Source organism: Mastigoproctus giganteus, chromosome 7, assembly GCF_048544385.1.
Source record: "Mastigoproctus giganteus isolate SK-2022 chromosome 7, ASM4854438v1, whole genome shotgun sequence".
NCBI lineage: Eukaryota > Metazoa > Arthropoda > Arachnida > Uropygi > Thelyphonidae > Mastigoproctus > Mastigoproctus giganteus.
In genome coordinates this window covers 41,484,231-41,502,844 of record NC_143581.1, presented here as the reverse complement: position 1 = coordinate 41,502,844, position 18,614 = coordinate 41,484,231, and the positions used below count along the sequence as shown (strand labels likewise).

At 35.9% G+C, this 18,614-nt stretch overlaps 1 protein-coding gene across 1 annotated transcript in view; it reads left to right on the top strand.

The window, feature by feature from the left end:
- LOC150082844 (neural-cadherin-like) overlaps positions 1 to 17,136 on the top strand; it is a 500,869-nt gene extending 483,733 nt beyond the window's left edge. The window contains exons 35-36 of the mRNA XM_090377625.1: positions 6,785 to 7,027; positions 16,851 to 17,136. Of these exons, the coding sequence (XP_090233751.1) occupies positions 6,785 to 7,027; positions 16,851 to 17,110 (503 nt within the window). The 3' untranslated portion in view covers positions 17,111 to 17,136. The remainder of the gene's footprint in view (positions 1 to 6,784; positions 7,028 to 16,850) is intronic.
- Positions 17,137 to 18,614: the final 1,478 nt, after the last annotated feature.

The following is an 18,614-nucleotide window of genomic DNA, read 5'->3' as shown; positions in this document are numbered from 1 at the left end:
TCTAATAGAAAGCAATAAAGAAAACCTTTTTAATGAAATTTTTGCTGAAGATTTCAAGATTACACTTTCATTCATGGTTGACATCTTCAGCCATTTAAATTAGCTAAATTTGAGGCTACAGGGAAAAGATAAATTTGTAGTAGTTTTATACGAGGAGATTATTGCATTTGCTAAAAAACTTCAAGTGTTTCAGAATCAAGTTTTAAAAGGAAATTTGCTTCATTTTTCCTACCCTTAAAAATGTCTGGAGGAAACTGCTGGGGAGTGCCCATTGTTTGTAATGAATGTAATCAAAGACCTTAGCGACCAATTCCAAGAAAGATTTGAATACTTGAAAGAGCACCTCCCAAAATTTGAATTAATGATAAACTACAGAAATTTTGGAATCATTAACTTGGAACAAATTTTCAATCAAAATGAAGTAGCAGCTGCCAAGTAAGAACTTGCTGATATGCAGTTGTCTTTGGCTCTGAAATGTCTTTTCCAACACAACTATTTTAAAATTCTGGTGTTCTTCTGACTACAAAAAAAAATTTCCTTTATCACAAAGAGAAGCATTCAAAGTACTTTCTATGTTTCGATCAACATCCATGTGTGAAAGTGTTTTTGCATTAATGAACAATATCAAAAAAATAAAAAGGACAAGATTTTGACATCACATTTGGAAGAAAATTTGCGATTATCTCTTCATAATGGAGAAATTAATTTCAAAGGTTTGGCATCATCTGTTCATAGTCAAGGTTCACACTGATAAGGTAATAAATAATAGTGCCCAAAAATTTTAATTGAGAAATATAATTCTTGTATTTGTAATATGGCTAACAATTTTATTTAAAAAAAAAAAAAAAAAAAAATTTTTTATTCTTTAAGCAAGAAAATTTATATTTTAATATATGGTGCTGCACGTTTGTAAGCTGCAAAATCTTGCTCCCTTAAAGCAAAAGGCTAAGAACCCATGCCCTAAACTTTCTTTACCATGAGAACTGATATCACTCTGGCTCTTCTTTTTTTTTTTTTTTTTTTTGTCCACTTTTTATTCTTTGAATAATGTTTTTGATTTTCTGAAATACTGTTTGATTTTCTGAAATACTATCTAAGATGAGATTTTTTTTTTTTTGAAATTGTGCAATATTCACAAAAAGATTGACAGGATTAAAAGAGAAACATGCTGCATCATGCCTTATTTTCATGATCAGCCTGAAGAATGGATGCCTCTGTGTTGAACTATTTCAAAGTCCATTGTGTAGTACTTGCTGTATAGGGTATCAGTAAACTTGGAAGTTTTTAGTATACAGGTAACCCTTGTATAACACAGTACAGTAATACCCCGACTTATGCGAACTCGGAGTTACGCAGTTCTTGATTTTTTCGTTTGGCAATGCTGCTGCCCACTATCTTCAAGGTCGTTTTTCATATGTTATCGATATACGGTGGGACGGCGGAGAGTGAGAGTGAAAGATGAACAAAATTCAACTTTGCTGCGCATGAGCTGCACACATATACAAGAATTTGTATTCCAACTGTCATATTTGTATGTGTGCATTCGAATTCATGCTCAACTTTTGTCGGAAATTACATCCTTTTTACGAGAGAAATAGATCGCGTCGGTCGAGCCGTATAGTCAGTCCTCGTATAACACGTGTTTACACTACATGAATTCAATCATACACTATTTATAAATATGGTAACGATATCTTATAATATAACACGAACCGAATTCGCTTATGCACGATTCGCCTTTGTGTTTACAAGAAATGGCAGTCGAACGCAGAATCACCCCAACCGAACGCAACACGATAGGAATGAAGAGAAGATTCTGAAAATGTATTTGTTTTTTATATCAGTGAAGGGGAAACGCATTTCACCATAATAACGTAAAAACCAACACAATTCCAGCTATCGGTATGCAATTAGATCGAGTTTACTACCAGTTTATAACAGATTCCACTAGCAGAAATGCAAATGGATTTTTATTGTTTTATGGTAGTAACCCCTCGAAATGTGAGGTGTTAATAGTGTATCTCTGCCTTTATGGTGTTGTTTATTCAGTTGCTACATGCGCGCAGCTTTGTTTATGCGTATCAAGCAGTGCCTCCTCATTTTGTAATTGTGCTTTATTCCCTAAAAATGAGTAAAATACTTAAAAGGTGTGAAAAGGAAGCGTCCTGGCTAAGACACTGCAGATTCAGAGAGGGAAAAAAAAAAAGCAATATCGATAAACAGAGGCGGACTGGGTCAAAAAGTCTTACCCGGGAAAATTTATAGTGGCCTCATACTATGATTTATGGCCAAAATCACACCGGCCCACAGGGGTTTCCCCGGTAAGGCTTATGGCCAATCCGCCTCTGTCGATAGAGAAAAAATATGAAACTGTGAAACGTTTTGAGCGAAATGAAAGACCATGTGATATTGCACGTGCTACAGACCTAAATGAGGCAACGCCAAGAATTACAAAGAATGCAGAGAAAATAAAAACAACTTTGATAGCAGGAACAACTAAAAGTGTAATTAAAATCCATTAAATTAAGACACAGAATTGGAAGAGATGGAACAGCTGTCATCTGTTTGGATAGAAAACCAAACAAAAAACAAGTTTGCTTACGATAGAAGCAAAAGCATTAGCAATAATATTTTATTACGTAATAGTCGTAATAAAATACGCAAGTATTTTATTAAGATTATTTATTGTGTTTGGTAATGTTTTGGTTACAAATGTGTGTTCAATCTTGGGTGGTCGGCACCTGACCCTATTTTTCCCATAGGGCCTGTTGTTTATTGCACGAGGGTTTATAGGAACACAATTACACTATCGTTCTATACGAGGACTGACTGTATCGATGGCATATGAAAAACGACCCTCAGTGTTTCTCTTGCTGTGATACGCATTGGACGTGTTTCGTGCGAACTCTACATGCACAATTACAATTCTACAATCGACGAAAGTTTTCTAAACCCTTAAAAAACTATGTCGTTCAAACGAAGTAAATCTGATCCTCCTGCACCTAGTAGGAAAAGGAAAACGATATCTTTGGAATGTAAACTTAACATTATCAAGGATTTTGATAGCAGAATGAAAATTTGTGAATTGGCAAAGAAGTTTGAGCTACTGGAATCCACAGTAAGAACAATCATAAAAGATAAAGGAAGAATTCTCGAAGCGGTGAAAAATGCTCAATCCTTGAACTCAAGCATAATTCGTAAACGTTATGGTATTATTGCTGAGATGGAAACAATGCTGAAATTATGGTGTGATAATCAAGTAAAAGTGAAGAATTGTCCAGTCGATCAGAACACTGTGTGCTATCAAGCTAAGCTGATTTTTGAGAGGTTGAAAGAAGAAGCTGAGGAGGTGGGCAAAGATGAAAACTTTGTAGCTAGTAACGGTTGGTTCAACTGATTTAAAACTCGCTGTAACTGGCACAGTATCGCAGAGAGTGGAGAGGCATCAAGTGCTGATAAAGAAGCTGCGTCTTCTTTTCCTGAGACACTCAAGGCTATGATAGAAGAAGGTGGCTATAGCAGTGAAACCGTATTTAACGTGGATGAGACTGGCCTGTTCTGGAAGAAGATGCCTAAAAGAACTTTTATTGTGCGTGAAGAAAAGCTTTCCAGGCTTTTTTAAGGTTTCCAAAGACCGATTGACAGTGATGCTTGACGGGAATGCAGCTGGTGACTGCAAGTTAAAACCTCTCTTAATTTATCGCTCCAAAAACCCAAGAGTTTTAAAAAATATATCTAAAATTAGTTTACCAGTGATTTGGAAGTCAAATCATAAAGCTTGGGTGACAGCTTCCGTTTTTGAGGACTGGTTTGGTCACCACTTCATACCAGAAGTTGAACGTTATTGCAAGTCTAAACAAATTCCATTTAAAGTGATGCTTCTTATTGACAATGCACCCGGTCACCCTCCTGCCACCCTAATTAATTTCGACCCACGTGTGAAAGTTGTGTTTTTGCCTCCAAACACAACCATCTTGCTTCAACCGATGGACCAGGGAGTCATCAAAACATTCAAGGCCTACTACACGAGGCGTTCGTTTGCACGTCTGAATGAAGTTATGAGACAAAATAGTGATATGTATGTTAAAGACTTTTGGAAACAATTCAATGTTTTAGATGCCGTAAGAATCATTGAAGAATCTTGGAATGAAATTCACAAAAAAACATTGAATGGTGTCTGGAAGAAACTTTGTCCATTTTTTTTCAAAAACGAGACGAAAACAATGCCAGAAACTGATCATGTCGCTCATGTGATAGAAGAAGTTGTTAATCTTGCCAGGCAATTAGATTTGGAAGTCAATGGTGATGATGTCAACGAGCTGTTGGATTCACATAGTCAGGAGCTGACAATGAATGAGCTCATAGAGATGCGTGAGCAAAATGTAACTGAAGTATCCGACACTTCAGACCCAGTTCCACCAGAAAAGCACATGACAATTGCAAACTTGACAGAAGGTCTCGACTCAGTTGACAAGGGCTTAAAAATTTTAGAAATCATAGACTCCAACGAAGAACGCGTTATAGCTACAAAGCAAGGAATAAAAAAATTATTAGCTTGCTACGAAGAAATTCAGCGTGAAAAAAAGAAGGCACTGTGTCGTCAGACGAATTTGTTAGATTTTTATGAAGCCATCGACATCGAAATAACTTTTTTAAGTAAGTCATTTATTTTTTTAATATATATTTTGTATTTAATATGTATAAAGAACTGCAATTTTATTAGTGTTTTTGTTAGTCCTTGGTCCCAATGAAACAAAATTTATATGTATTTATATGCAAAGTTGTACCCCGACTTACGCGAATTCGACTTAAGCGATTTTCGTCGGACCCACCTATCGCGTAACTTCGGGGTATTACTGTAGTTTGGCTCCTACAAAATCTCATGTAATGCAAATCTTAGTTCCGTATAACCATGTGATACGGGACTAAGAACCAGTACAACAGGTGGGGGGTTACATTCCAAAAGCTAACAAAAAATAAGCCATATAACTATCAGAAACTTAATTTCTATAGTAATAATAACTTAATATTTTAACTTTAGTTTTATAATGGTAGTAACTTAAATAGTAATAACTGAACAAAGGTCTTGCCTTATAAGCTGTGATACTTTGTGTGAGATAATGTACGTTCATTTAATATTCTTCCTCTTCATCGCTGCTAAGCACAATCTCTTCTGCAGCATCTAAATTTTGTGTACCTTCTGCTCTCTTTAAAAGTCACGAACTGCACTCTTCGATGTCAATTATTTTTTATGGTCTCAAACAAGCACAATTTCAATAGCACAGAAATAGTGGCCCACTGCTTTAAATGATACGTGAAAATTGGAAAAATATTTTCCAATTAGCAAAATAAAAATAAATTTATGCTTACATACATAACTTAATTAATACGTACTGTAATATGTACATAATTGATATTTCTGTACACTGGCTTTTTTTTTTTTTTTTTTTTTTTTGTAAAATTTAAAACAGTAAAAATGATAAGCAATTAATAACAAAGAACGTGGAATGCATAAAGTTGCAACAAACACGATATGGAGTTAATGAGTTTCTGAAAATTTGTTTTTTATATGATTGAATATTTCACAGAAGGGGAAACACATTTAACCATAATAAAGTGAAAACCCACAGAATTCCAGCTATTGGTACTATAGAAAATGCAAGGTCAATTTACTACCTGTTTATAATTGATTACACTAACAGAAAACACAAATAACCTGGAAACTGCAAATTGTTTTTATTGTTTTATGGTAGCGACTTCCAGAAATGTGCTTTAGAAAATCACGAAGGCGATAACGACTAGCGAGTCAACAACGGGATTCACAAAAAGGAATGGAAACATTGAAAATTGTTTTCCATTGCAAGCAGTGGATTTCCAGCAATTCTGAAACCATGTTAGAGCGAAACCGTGTTGTAGAAGTACTGTGTTATACGGGGGTTGCCTGTATTTGAACTTTATTTATGATGTAAAAGATTCTTAGGCTTTGTTGTTTAGACTTTTTTTTTTTTTTGTCATATTTGAAATGATATTTTTAAATTTGATATTAAAGTTTGGCTAAGTATTACTGTTTCAGTTTTGATTTATTATAAATTTAAAGTTTTCCTAATTAGCTGCTTTTTTCCTGTTTCTCTCAGTTGTTTCCCATCCTTGATTTAGTCTAGAAATGTCATCAGTCTATTTTGAAAATTAAAGTAAATGATTTTATTTGGGCAAAATAAAATAAATAATAATAACAGTGGTTAGTATGTGGAGATTCAATTATTGAACATCGCATAATTGTTTGTATTATTTTTCAAAAAAAAAAAAATTGGTATACATTCATTTCAGAAATGCATCATTCATATTCAGAACTAAACCAAGGAGAGAGAACATTTCCATTGGGAAAATGTGGTTGATTGGGCAAAATATTAATTTAGAAATCAAACTCTAAACAGTAGTACTGTACTTAGTTCAATTTTAACATCAAATTCAAAAATTTCAGCCCACATATTTGACAAAAATGGTCCAGATGACTAATCGCCTAAACCTTAAAATAAGTGGTACAACCCCCACTGCTTTTTAATTGTATACTTTAGAAAAATTTATCTTGAAACAGTTGCCTTAAAAATTATTTGTTGATTAATTGCATCCCTCCTGTTCCATTACCTACCCATAAAAAAATAATCTTTTTTTTACTGTAAATATCTGGCTTATATTTCTAATCTTTTTATGCTAAAATATTTGTCTTAAATGCAGCTTTCAGATAATCACATTATGATAATTGAAAATTGTCTCATTTCTTTAGTTTTAGTACTTGTAATTGTTGCATACACAAGAATAAGAGCAAGCCAGCCCTATGATCAAAAGGACTTCATTGATGATATAAGAGAGAATATTATAATTTATGATGATGAAGGGGGTGGTGAAGATGATATGAATGCATATGACATCAAGACACTTCGTATACCTGTGGATGGTAATGGTACTCCATTGGACAGCAAGTCTGGTCCAGAACAACTGCCACACAAAGAGCACTTTCACTGGCAAGGTAGACTACCTTTTATACACTCTTTTTCTATAAATATAGATAATAGAAAATTTATCCAATGTTTGTTTTCCATTGAGAAACATTTTAATGTATTGATAATGCAAGTTTTATGATAACAGATACTCACCTTTTGTGGCAGTGAAAAAGTTGATTTTTTTAATATATAGCATGCAAAATAAAATAAGCTTGTAAATTAAAATATTGTAAAGATCATAAAGCTTCACAAAGAATTAATAATACTGCTAAAGAGTAACTTATATTTCAGCACATCTATATTCCTTCTTGTCTGATAACAAATTAAACTTTTTTAGAGGCCTTTACAGCCCTCTGGCAGCCTGCAGAAAAAAAAAAAAATATATATATATATATATATAAACAAATGCTCTCCTGTGTGAAAACTGATAATTATAAACCCCTTTTTTTTTTTGTTTTTGGCAGTGTGGTTTTTCATTCTCTTATGGTATGGTTCCTTGTCTTTTCTTTCTGGTTGCTTATGAATCAATAAAATAGTTGGCAGGTGTGGGTTGGCTGGACTGTTTCTGCCTAACAGCAGTCCTCACAGACTGTCTGAGCATTGTGGAGTCAGGTTGATAAAATTCCCTGTGATGGCATGCATGCTGATATCTGCCCATTTGTGAAGGCATCTAAATGGGAATGACCTCTTCTAGACTTCTGGTTGAAATAGCAAGCTCTAATGGAAGGGATCTAGAGGGATGGCCAAGTGGGGGTTGAGAAAATGGGTTATTGCTGTCAACTTTCGTTTACAAAATATCCGGTTTTATGTAATATCTAATATATTTTTAAACCAAATAGAAATATACATGTTCAGAATATCTATAAATATTTAGATATTATTTTATTGAATGTTAATGTGCACCTCATTAGTTTTATTTTATTGTTCCAAAAGTGGCTAATAGAGGCACTCATACTGCCTCAGTGCTGTTCCGTGTTCCCTGCTGATCAGTAATCCTGTACACCAATTATTATTATAATTTTTGCCAGTGAAATATAGTGTACTGTTAACAATTGCATTAATGCCTATGCATGCCTATACAGTTGTCTATGACCCATAATTTGGCAGGGCCTGTAATTACTTTCAACCCAAGATCTGTTGCTTTAAATTACATTATCTTTTTGAAATTTAAAAAAAAAAAATAAAATAACCTTTCTTAAATAAAAACTGTTTTGAGGATCATTATTCAAAATTTCTTTCCTGGTATTCTTCTGTGGGAACTCTCATATATAAATTTTTGTTTTCTACTGCCTGCAAACTTATGTGACCCTGCTAGTGACAACCAAACTAGAAATACAGTAATATATAAGCTAGAAAAGAAAAGGGAGAAAAAAAAAAAAATTTATGAAAGTTTGTTTGTCTACAATCTGTGATGTAGTAGTAGTAGTGGCATGTGTTGCAAGAAAGCATGTGTATGAGCTTATGCAGCATCAGCCAAAAAAAAAAAAAAAAAAAATCACACCATTCCCTCCAAATGCCTGTCCAGTCCTTCCTTAAATTTATTCAACCTATCAACTTCCACAACGACAGATGGAAGTTTGTTCCAGCAATTAACCACCCACTGGCTAATGGCAAATTTCCACACATCTATTCTACATCTGTCCTTTCTTAATTTGAATTTATGCCCCCTTAGGTTCGTAATCTGAACAAGTGGAAGGATCCCATCAGAATTCAGCGTGCTCAACCCATTCAAGGCCTTATACACCTCAATCAGATCACTGTGCAGGTGCCTAGTCTCCAGCCACTGCAATTTGCAGAACTTAAGCCTCTCTTGGTAAGAGGATCCCTTCATTCCCCTCACCAATCTTGTTGCCCTTCTCTGTACATGCTCAAGTAAATCTACATCCTTCCTAAAATGAGGCCTCCAGACCTGTACGCATGCACAAGCCGTGTCCTGACCATTGCCTTATACAGAGGGATAATCACCTCCTTTTCCCTGCTAGCAAAATTCCTATATATCATTGACAAAACCCCATGATCTGCCCTGGCAGCCTGTCTGCATTGCTCAGAAAACTTCATATCTGACTGCACAATTACTCCCAGGTCTTTTTCATTTTCTACCACCTTAAGTGTAGTACCACACAGTTGGTACATTTCTCTGGGGTTACTTGTACCCATATGCAGTACTTTGCATTTATCAAGGTTAAACTTCAGTTGCCACTTCTTTGCCCATCTGCCCAAATTATCTAGATCCTGTTGCAGTAGCACACTGCCATTAACAACCCTGCCAACCTTTGTATCATCTGCAAACTTCAACATTAAGCCTGATATACCTTCATCAATATCATTGATAAATATACAAAACAACAGTGGACCCAACACCGAACCCTGTGGGACTCCACTAATAACATTAGTCCACGAAGAGTAGTACCCATTGATTACCACCCTCTGTCTTCTCCCACTTAACCATCCTTTTATCCATTGTAGCAACTTACCCTTAATACCATTCTGCTCCAATTTGTACAATAGTCTTCCATGCGCAACAGTGTCAAAAGCTTTCGTGAAATCCAAATATATGATATCAAAATTATTTTTTGCATCCAGTTCCTTTGTAACCACATCATAATATCCTGTCAAATTTGTCAAACAAGACTTTCCCTTAACAAACCCATGCTCTGTCTGAATTATTGCTGCAGCCTTGTCTAGATGATCCTGCAATGCATCTTTAACCAGTGACTCCATTATTTTACCCAGCACAGAAGTTAAACTAACTGGTCTGTAATTACTCGTGTCACCCTTCGATCCCCCTTTGTGAATTGGGGATACATTTGCACATCTCCAGTCCATGGGAACCTCCCCCGAGTCCAAGGATGCTCTCATAATTATGGCTAAGGGTTTGCTTAGTTGCTTTGCCACCTCCTTTAATATAACTGGATAGATCCCATCCCCGGGTGCTTTTCTTATGTTTAACTTCAACAATTTCTCCTCCACTTTGCTCTCAGTTATTACAAAATCATTAAGTATCCTGCTACAATTTGATAACCTGCCATTTTCAAACCTTAATATAATTCCTCATGTGTGAATGTAGATGCAAAATACTCATTCAGTTTGTTTGCTATCTGAGCAGGATCGTCAACAGTCGAACCATCGATGTCAAGTGGACCAATCAGATTCATACCCTTCCTTTTAGAGTTTATATAAGTAAAGAAATCCTTGCTGTTTTTCTTAGCATCTTTTGCCAAGGATTTCTCTTAAACTGCCTTTGCCTGCCTAACCTCCTTTGTGACCTGATTACAGACTAGCTTATATCTGCCATAGTTAATGCACAGAAACAAGGCTGAAGCTTGCTACTGCTGATACAAAAAAAAAAAAAAAAAAAAAAAAAGGCATTGATTTTATCATGTCTAGATACCTCGAGTTTAGTTTTATATGAATGGTTTCAGTTCAGACTTTCAGAAGATGCTTTGATCTCTGGTCCACTTCTAATAGTGACTGACAAGGATATATTCTTTCAAATATAATATGGTATTTATAGGTTTTTTTGTTGTCCGAAGACTTACTTGGGATAATTCATATGTAAAGTTCCAAACTACAGGAATACCTCTCATAGTGCAGTTAATGTGTTGGGGGGAAAAAACTACTGCACTGACTGAATCAGCAGTAAACAGGGAATAGTTTCAATGGGAAGAATAATGATACGTTGGGTATCAAAGGATTTTTTTATATTAGAAATAATTATGCGTGATTAGTTAAGAAAAATAATAAATATAAATAGTAATGAGGTAGACTAAGAACGAAATTAATTGATAATCAGTTGCAGTTACAGATTATAAACTGCACTATAATGAATTCCGTACTGATTGAAGCCACACTGTGTGAGGTATTGCTGTATAACTTCCATCCAGATTTTTCATTTTTCCAGTTCTATTAAGGTCTCACTGGAGCCAGAAAAATTTAAGTTTACTGTATCGTGGGGTTAGTAATTTTGTTCTTGTTATTATTGGAGGTTAGCTGGATGATAATATCTCCTCACCATTTGATGCTATCTGTGTCAGATGGTGTGGTTTTTAGTGAACTAAGTGATTTTATTGATACAATAGAATGCATTATCACTCCCCCAAGTTCCCAAAGCTTGGTGGTTTCCCTGCTATGGTCTTTCATTCTGGTACCAGTTCATGGTACCTATAAAGCTTTCCCACACTGCCAGTCAACCTGATAAGTGTTCCTGCAAGCTGTGTCGAGGCACAGAGCTTCTAAGGATAGCTTTGTAATTTTCTGTATCCTGTTTAGTGCACCTCATGTTTTCTTTTTAACATTATTACTATTTCACCTATACCTGAGTGGTATGGAAAGATTATCACAGGCTTCCTGGTGGAGGGATTACTTAGCATCTTCAACTGCTATCAGTTCTTCATTATTTTAGTGATGGAAATATGTAGATAGTTATTCTGAGTGGGTGTTCATTTTTTTTTACCTCAAAAGTTCATTCCGTAGCAGCTGTGGATTTCCCTTGAAGGTTATAGCTTTTATCCCAGTTACATTCTGAGGGTGACTGGAATGAAAATTAAGGATGGTTCCTATATGATCTTCCTGAGAACTTATTTTCCATCTCCAGGGTAAAAAAAAGTTTTTTCATTATTGTCACTGAAGGAGTGAAATCTGAATCCCTCTACCATAGTTCTAGATGATGAGCATAGCATCCACAAAGTGCACCCATAGTTTAGATGTGCAGATGAATTTAGATGGGGGATGCTGATTCAAGATTAACCATTCTTCAGATGGGTCACAGGGCATTGCCCTTACTTAACTTCTTCTTTTGGAGTTAGAAGGTACCCTGAAAGTAGGTCTGTCCAGCCAAGAGATCGATAAATGTGGCATTGTGTGAGTGCCTGCTAGCTTGTTGAAAGAATGCTAGAGAACATTGACATTAAAGCTTACTAAGATATCACCTTATGTGAAAACTTGCATGAACCTCTTATGGTCTTCAGAAGTTTTGAAAGTTGGGTGATTGCACTTTTGGACAGGATAGACATTTCTTTTGTCAATAATAAACATAACAAGCACCTGCCCTTGTGATGTTTACTACTGACATTAAAGCATGCTGGAAGACTGAGGGCTTTGATGCTCCCAAGAATTAAATGGGAACCCAGATTGTTGGAGTTTAAGTTTATATATAGTTTGTTAAATTTTATTTTCTTCCACTGATTTTTATTGAATCTTGTTTTGTTCTCTTTTGTAAGAATTTGGAAAAGTTTGCAATGCAGTACATCTCTCTATCTTCCAAAGGAGTTCAGTTTATTATTGTTTCTTCTGTTGTAGATTACCATACTGGCACCCTTGTCTGTTAGTGTTAAGGCTTCTTTCAGCCAGGATTACGGTGTCAAAGTGATACCTCTTCCCTGACCAGCTTCCACCCTGTTTATGTGATGAAGAATTTCTGGAGTAGGCCTTTCTCTTGTATAGAAATGCAACAGAGGTACTTTATTGGTTGTGGTTTTTTTGTGGGGGGGGGATTGAGGCAGAAATGGAGCCCCCTTTGTTGTTCAGCAAGTAATTCCTGTTAGTATAATTCTGAATCCATTTAAGTAGGAGAAATTTGGTTTTAATCATGCCCTCGATCCTGTTTGAAAAACATTTTTTATCAGAAATTCTGGATGAAATGCTTTTTTTACAAGGCAAGGTTTTCAGTGAAGGAGTGATTTGTTGATGCTGCGGAATGCAATATCACTGGCCTAAATGCCGCCTCCTCCTCCTGTCTCTCATCGCTGTCTATTTCCATAACTCAGCTCAGATTGGAGGTTAAATAATATTCACATGTTTTCAAAGTAAACTCAACATTAATTGAGTATGTAGCTTAATGAAAACTAAAATAGGATAAACTTAAAATAACATACACGTATAAGTTATAAATCCAGTTTAATGTAAGAATACAAATATATACTAACAGTAGCTTTCGAGACGCGTGTCTCTTCATCAACTGACATTTAAATACAAAAATATACAATGGATAAGTGCAATGAGCTGAGTGAGGCACGTTAATCATGCGTCATTGTTGTTGCACGGATGTGCGCTGCTTTCTACTCCACTGATCATCTTGCATTAAAACGGTTGTCTCTAGGGTGGGATGTAGACGTATGCCTTTCTGGCGATTTAATGCCTTTGGATTGTTTACTATGTTGAGTGGTCTACTATTTCAAAGTCGCGTTTGGGGTCAAGATTGTGGTTGGTGGCCCAAAAATGTTCCGCGACCGCGGACTGGTCAGTTTCGACAAGCCGGATTGCTCTGTCGTGTTCTGTAAGGCGATCTTGGAGACGCCTTGATGTTTCTCCTATGTAGCAACTGTTACAGTCTCTACAGGTGATGCGATATACTACATTGCTGCGTAAGACAGGTGTGACAGGGGTCTTCACGCTGGAGACAAGTGAACGTAGGTTCCTGCAGGGTAATTGCACACATTTGATGTTGTAATTTCTAAGGACCTTCGAGATCCATCCTGACACGCCTGGATAATAGGGAATGTAGGCGGACGATATACCGACTTGGTTCGGTGGTCTTGGGTTGGATGTGAGTTCTTCTGCCTGTAATAGGCATCTGCTTAGCACATGGGATGGATAACCACATTTGATTAGGTCCGCCTTCACACGGGAGATCTCGTTACGCCTAATTGTATCAGTGCTGGAATGGCTCCAAGCCCTCGAGAATAGGGTGCGGGCAGTGCTATTGAGATGGCTTGGTGCGTGGCCGGATCTGTAGTTAGTGAATTGACCGCACCACATGGGTTTGCGGTATACTGAAGTCTCTAGATGTGGGCCTACGTGATGCACTAGGATGTCCAGGAACGGGAGCGTACCGTTCACCTCTGACTCTATGGTAAACTTGATGAAATTAGATAGGGAGTTGAGGTATTCCAGTAGTGCAGTTTCAGAGCCACGTGGTATTACGGTAAAAATATCGTCAACGTATCTACACCATGTTGTAATAGGTCTAGGTGGGTTCCGGTGTATCTGCTCCTCCAGATGTTGGCTACTACGGAACTGACAGGGGCACCCATAGCAGTGCCATGTACCTGCTGGTAGACTGAATCCTCAAAAGTGAAGATGCTGCTTGATAAGCATAGGTTGAGGGCGGTACAGATGTCATCAGCGGATAGTGATGTCCTGGATTGGAGGCTTAAGTCATTCTCGAGGAGCCTTCTGGCGCAGTGCACGGCCTGTTGGATGGGAATTGAAGTGAATAAAGAAATCACATCAAATGATGCCATGACAGTGTTGTCAGGGATTGAAAGGTCCTTAATGAGGTGATGAATTCACTGCTATTTTTAACGGTGTGCGAGGTATTACCTATAAGAGGTGAGAGGAGGTGCGCAATATGCTTGGACAGTTCATACGTTGGGGCACTGCAGCACGACACTATTGGTCTGAGGGGAATACCCGGTTTGTGGATCTTTGGTAATCCATAGAATTGTGGTAGTTGGCAGCCAGTTCTCCAGGGCTTGGAGCCATTCCAGCACTGATACAATTAGGCGTAACGAGATCTCCCGTGTGAAGGTGGACCTAACCAAATGTGGTTATCCATCCCATGTGCTAAGCAGATGCCTATTACAGGCAGAAGAACTCACATCCAACCCAAGACCACCGAACCAAGTCGGTATATCGTCCGCCTACATTCCCTATTATCCAGACGTGTCAGGACGGATCTTGAAGGTCCTTAGAAATTACAACATCAAATGTGTGCAATTAACCTGCAGGAACCTATGTTCACTTGTCTCCAGCGTGAAGACTCCTGTCACACCTGTCTTACGCAGCAATGTAGTATATCGCATCACCTGTAGAGACTGTAACAGTTGCTACATAGGAGAAACATCAAGGCGTCTCCAAGATCGCCTTACGGAACACGACAGAGCAATCCGGCTTGTTGAAACTGACCAGTCCGCGGTCGTGGAACATTTTTGGGCCACCAACCACGATCTTGACCCTAAACACGACTTTGAAATAGTAGACCACTCACGACACTTTCGCCACCGCCTATGGCTAGAGTCACTCAACATAGTAAACAATCCAAAGGCATTAAATCGCCAGAAAGGCATACGTCTACATCCCATCCTAGAGACAACCGTTTTAATGCTAGATGATCAGTGGAGTAGAAAGCAGCGCACGTCCGTGCAACAACAATGACACATGATTAACGTGCCTCACTCAGCTCATTGCACTTATCCGTTGTATATTTTTGTGTTTAAATGTCAGTTGATGAAGAGACAAGCGTCTCGAAAGCTACTGTTAGTATATATTTGTATTCTTACATTAAACTGGATTTATAACTTAAACATGTATGTTATTATAAACCATGGACCCCAGTACACCAGGCCCATTCGTTACTATAAACTTAAAAGTTACGCATCATTAGAATATAAATCAAATCATTCTAAATTTTGTATGTATGTTGTGTAGACTGAAAAACTCAGAATAAATGAAAGTGTGTGGAAGGCACCTCTCTCCCTCAGATTGGCTAACTACAGCTCCAGTTGAAGATACAAGTGATGAAGTTTCACCACAAAAAACATATAAGATATATTTTTACTGTAATATTATAATAATCTTTATTTAAAAATATATTTACCAACAAGTTTATTTTATTTTGTGTTTTCACTTTACATTTAATTCATTAAAAGGATACAGCTAATTTACACAAGAAGGGGTGATAGCTATGAAAATACAAATAGGCCACTAAAGCATTAACTGATTTAGGATAAATTGAGTTATATTTTTAGGCATGTTTGTAAATGTGTAAAGCACGTATTATTTCACCTCATTCATCTCTGTCCACATGTAATAATTTGACTCCTGGTGAATGGATTTTCATGAAATTTATATTTGGGTCTTTCAGAAGGATCTGTTGAACCATTCCATATTTCATTAAAATTGGACAGGTAGAAAAAAAAATTTTGACCATTTTTGAATTCTCTACACAAATGGTAGCATTTTTCAGATGTTTAGAATTATTTGATAAGAAAAAGTTTAGACACCAAATTTTCAGTGTAGATGTGCTCCAGAGTTTCATTGCTGCCTATGAAACTTTTAAGACCAGTTAGGAATCCATATTCTGTCAGTTCAACTCCCTCTCCACACAGAAAGCTTTTAGGCCAAATTCCACAGCAATCCCCAGTTTCTCTCCTAGAGAAATGTGATAAATTTGGAACAGCAGTCCTGATACTTTTCCAAAATTTGGGAAATTTTTAGAATATTTTGGATCTCTGTATCAAATATCATGTCAATAGGTTGCCCTTGTTCCACCCCACAAAAGAATCTTGAGGTGAGATTTGCGTAACAAATCTCACCTCATGGCTACCCAACGCGTTGTGAACATCATAATGGTGAGGTTCTAGTATGTCTTCAGTACATTATAGAAGATTTATGTATGATATTTGATAATACAGGTCAGTAAGTATTTTTCATCAGAAAAAAAATAATGATAATAAATACAATACAAACTAGCTATCTCTTTGGGCACTCATTACAAATCTCTTTTCAGTTTTCCTCTGGAGCACATCTAGCTTTTGTGATTAGACTGATTATACTACTCATATCAATTCATCCAACTTACATGAGTTTAATTGTTTATTATCTGTAATTCTGGAAGTTGAAGGCTTAAATAAATTTAAGGAAGAACTGGCCAAACTTTTGGAGCAGATGGATAGGTGAGATGGGAGGTAGTTAATTATAAATTTGCAAATTATAAATATATGTATTATTTTTGTATTTTCCAAACATTGCTGGATGCTGTATCTACACAACATGCCATTTTCATAGATAAATTTATACGTGCCCAAAGTAGTAATAAACCTTTGAAGCTGTTTCTTGTCTTTTATACAGGTATTCCTGGGAGTCAACCAGATGTTGGTGATTTTATCAGAGACCACCTGGACAAAGCTGATGGTGATCCCAATGCACCCCCATTTGATGATCTCCGTAATTATGCATATGAAGGGGGTGGTAGCACTGCTGGTTCTTTAAGTTCATTAGCTTCTGGTACTGATGACAATGATCAAGATTTTGATTATCTCAATGGATGGGGACCACGCTTTCAAAAACTGGCTGATATGTATGGACAAGGTGAAAGTGAAGATGATTAGATTTATTTCTAGCTTTACCTTGTGGATTGATAAAATTTCATCTGTACATTTTCTTTTCATGGTGACTTTAAAAGGAGATGGACGATTCATTAGTTTTATCAAGAAATAGTGTTCATTGAGTTTTAAAAAAAAAAAAAAGTGGAAAATGCAATGCACAATGAAGAAATTAGTCTACTAATTGTGCTTATTTTATTGTTTGTGTGAATGGTTGAATGAATGATTGCTAGGGTGAAAGAATCAAGTGATACTCTGATCAGTCATGCTTTTTTTGTGTTGAAATGTTCAAAAGATAAATTGATTTCTGTTATTACTGTACTGGTGGACACGTATATAAAATGTCATCCTCTTAATCCATCCAGAATGAAATGCATTTCTGAAAATGCATACTGTGATAAATCTTCAGTTGCCATTTTCATTTCATTATAATAGGGTTTTTTTTTTTTTTTTTTTTGGTTTTTTTTTTGTGTGCCACACAACTTGTCTTTTTTTTTTTTTTTTTTTTTTTTGATTTGCTCAATAACGCAGTATCTGATACTCTATCATATATTGCAAAGTGTTCCTTATAGTCCTGCCAAAACAGCTTTTTATAGAACATTCATGACAGCTTGAGCCAAAAATGCACACACATACACAAAATACCACTGCATTTTTTTTTATTTAATAAATTATTTTCATCTTTAAACTTTAAAGATATTTTAGTATTAAACTAGCTTCTAGAACTTTACATTTTTAGAAGAAGCATATATACGTTTACTTTTTATAAAATGAACTATTTTTATACCTCATCTTTAAATTTATTCTTAAATATTTATCTTCATAGTTTTTATAGCATACATTATATTTGTGTATCTTTGAGTTGTGTGTAAATTTTTTCTGTATGATAACTTCTTTTGTGACATTCCAGTTTCTTGATAACTATATGTGATGACAGTAGTGTGATATAGTATGTTGTTGGGGAGGGGGGTAACTTAGAGAAAACGGTATATAAGAAATCAATAGACGGGTGTAAATTGTAAAATTTAAAAATATAAAAAAAAGTAAAAGTGAAAATTTCCAAGGATGTATATAGAAATGTATTTTTGTGTCTTTTTTTTTTTTTTTTTTTTTTTTTTGCCTAATGTTAAAGTAATTTTACTATTTTTTACCTTGATCTTTTAGTTTACATTAGTAAACAGTGTTCATCAGCCATATATATTTGTATTTAAATATCTACACATCAGACATTCCTGCCATTCTTTTATCATAAAGCTTCACTTTTGAAAGAGCTTATGAAAAAAACAGTATTTTAATTTTAGTGATTTTTATGCTTTGCCATTTTTATCAATTCATTTCATGAATTTTTGTAATCATATTTTGAATTTAATAAAGTATATTCCATATTATGACTGCTTTTGAGTTAATGTTTACTCCATTTCCCTGAACTAGCTCTCTCATTGGGCTGCTGCCATTTAATAACTGTATGGGCTACCTGAAAGAAAACAGTAAAGCGATCTTAAGTAAAGGA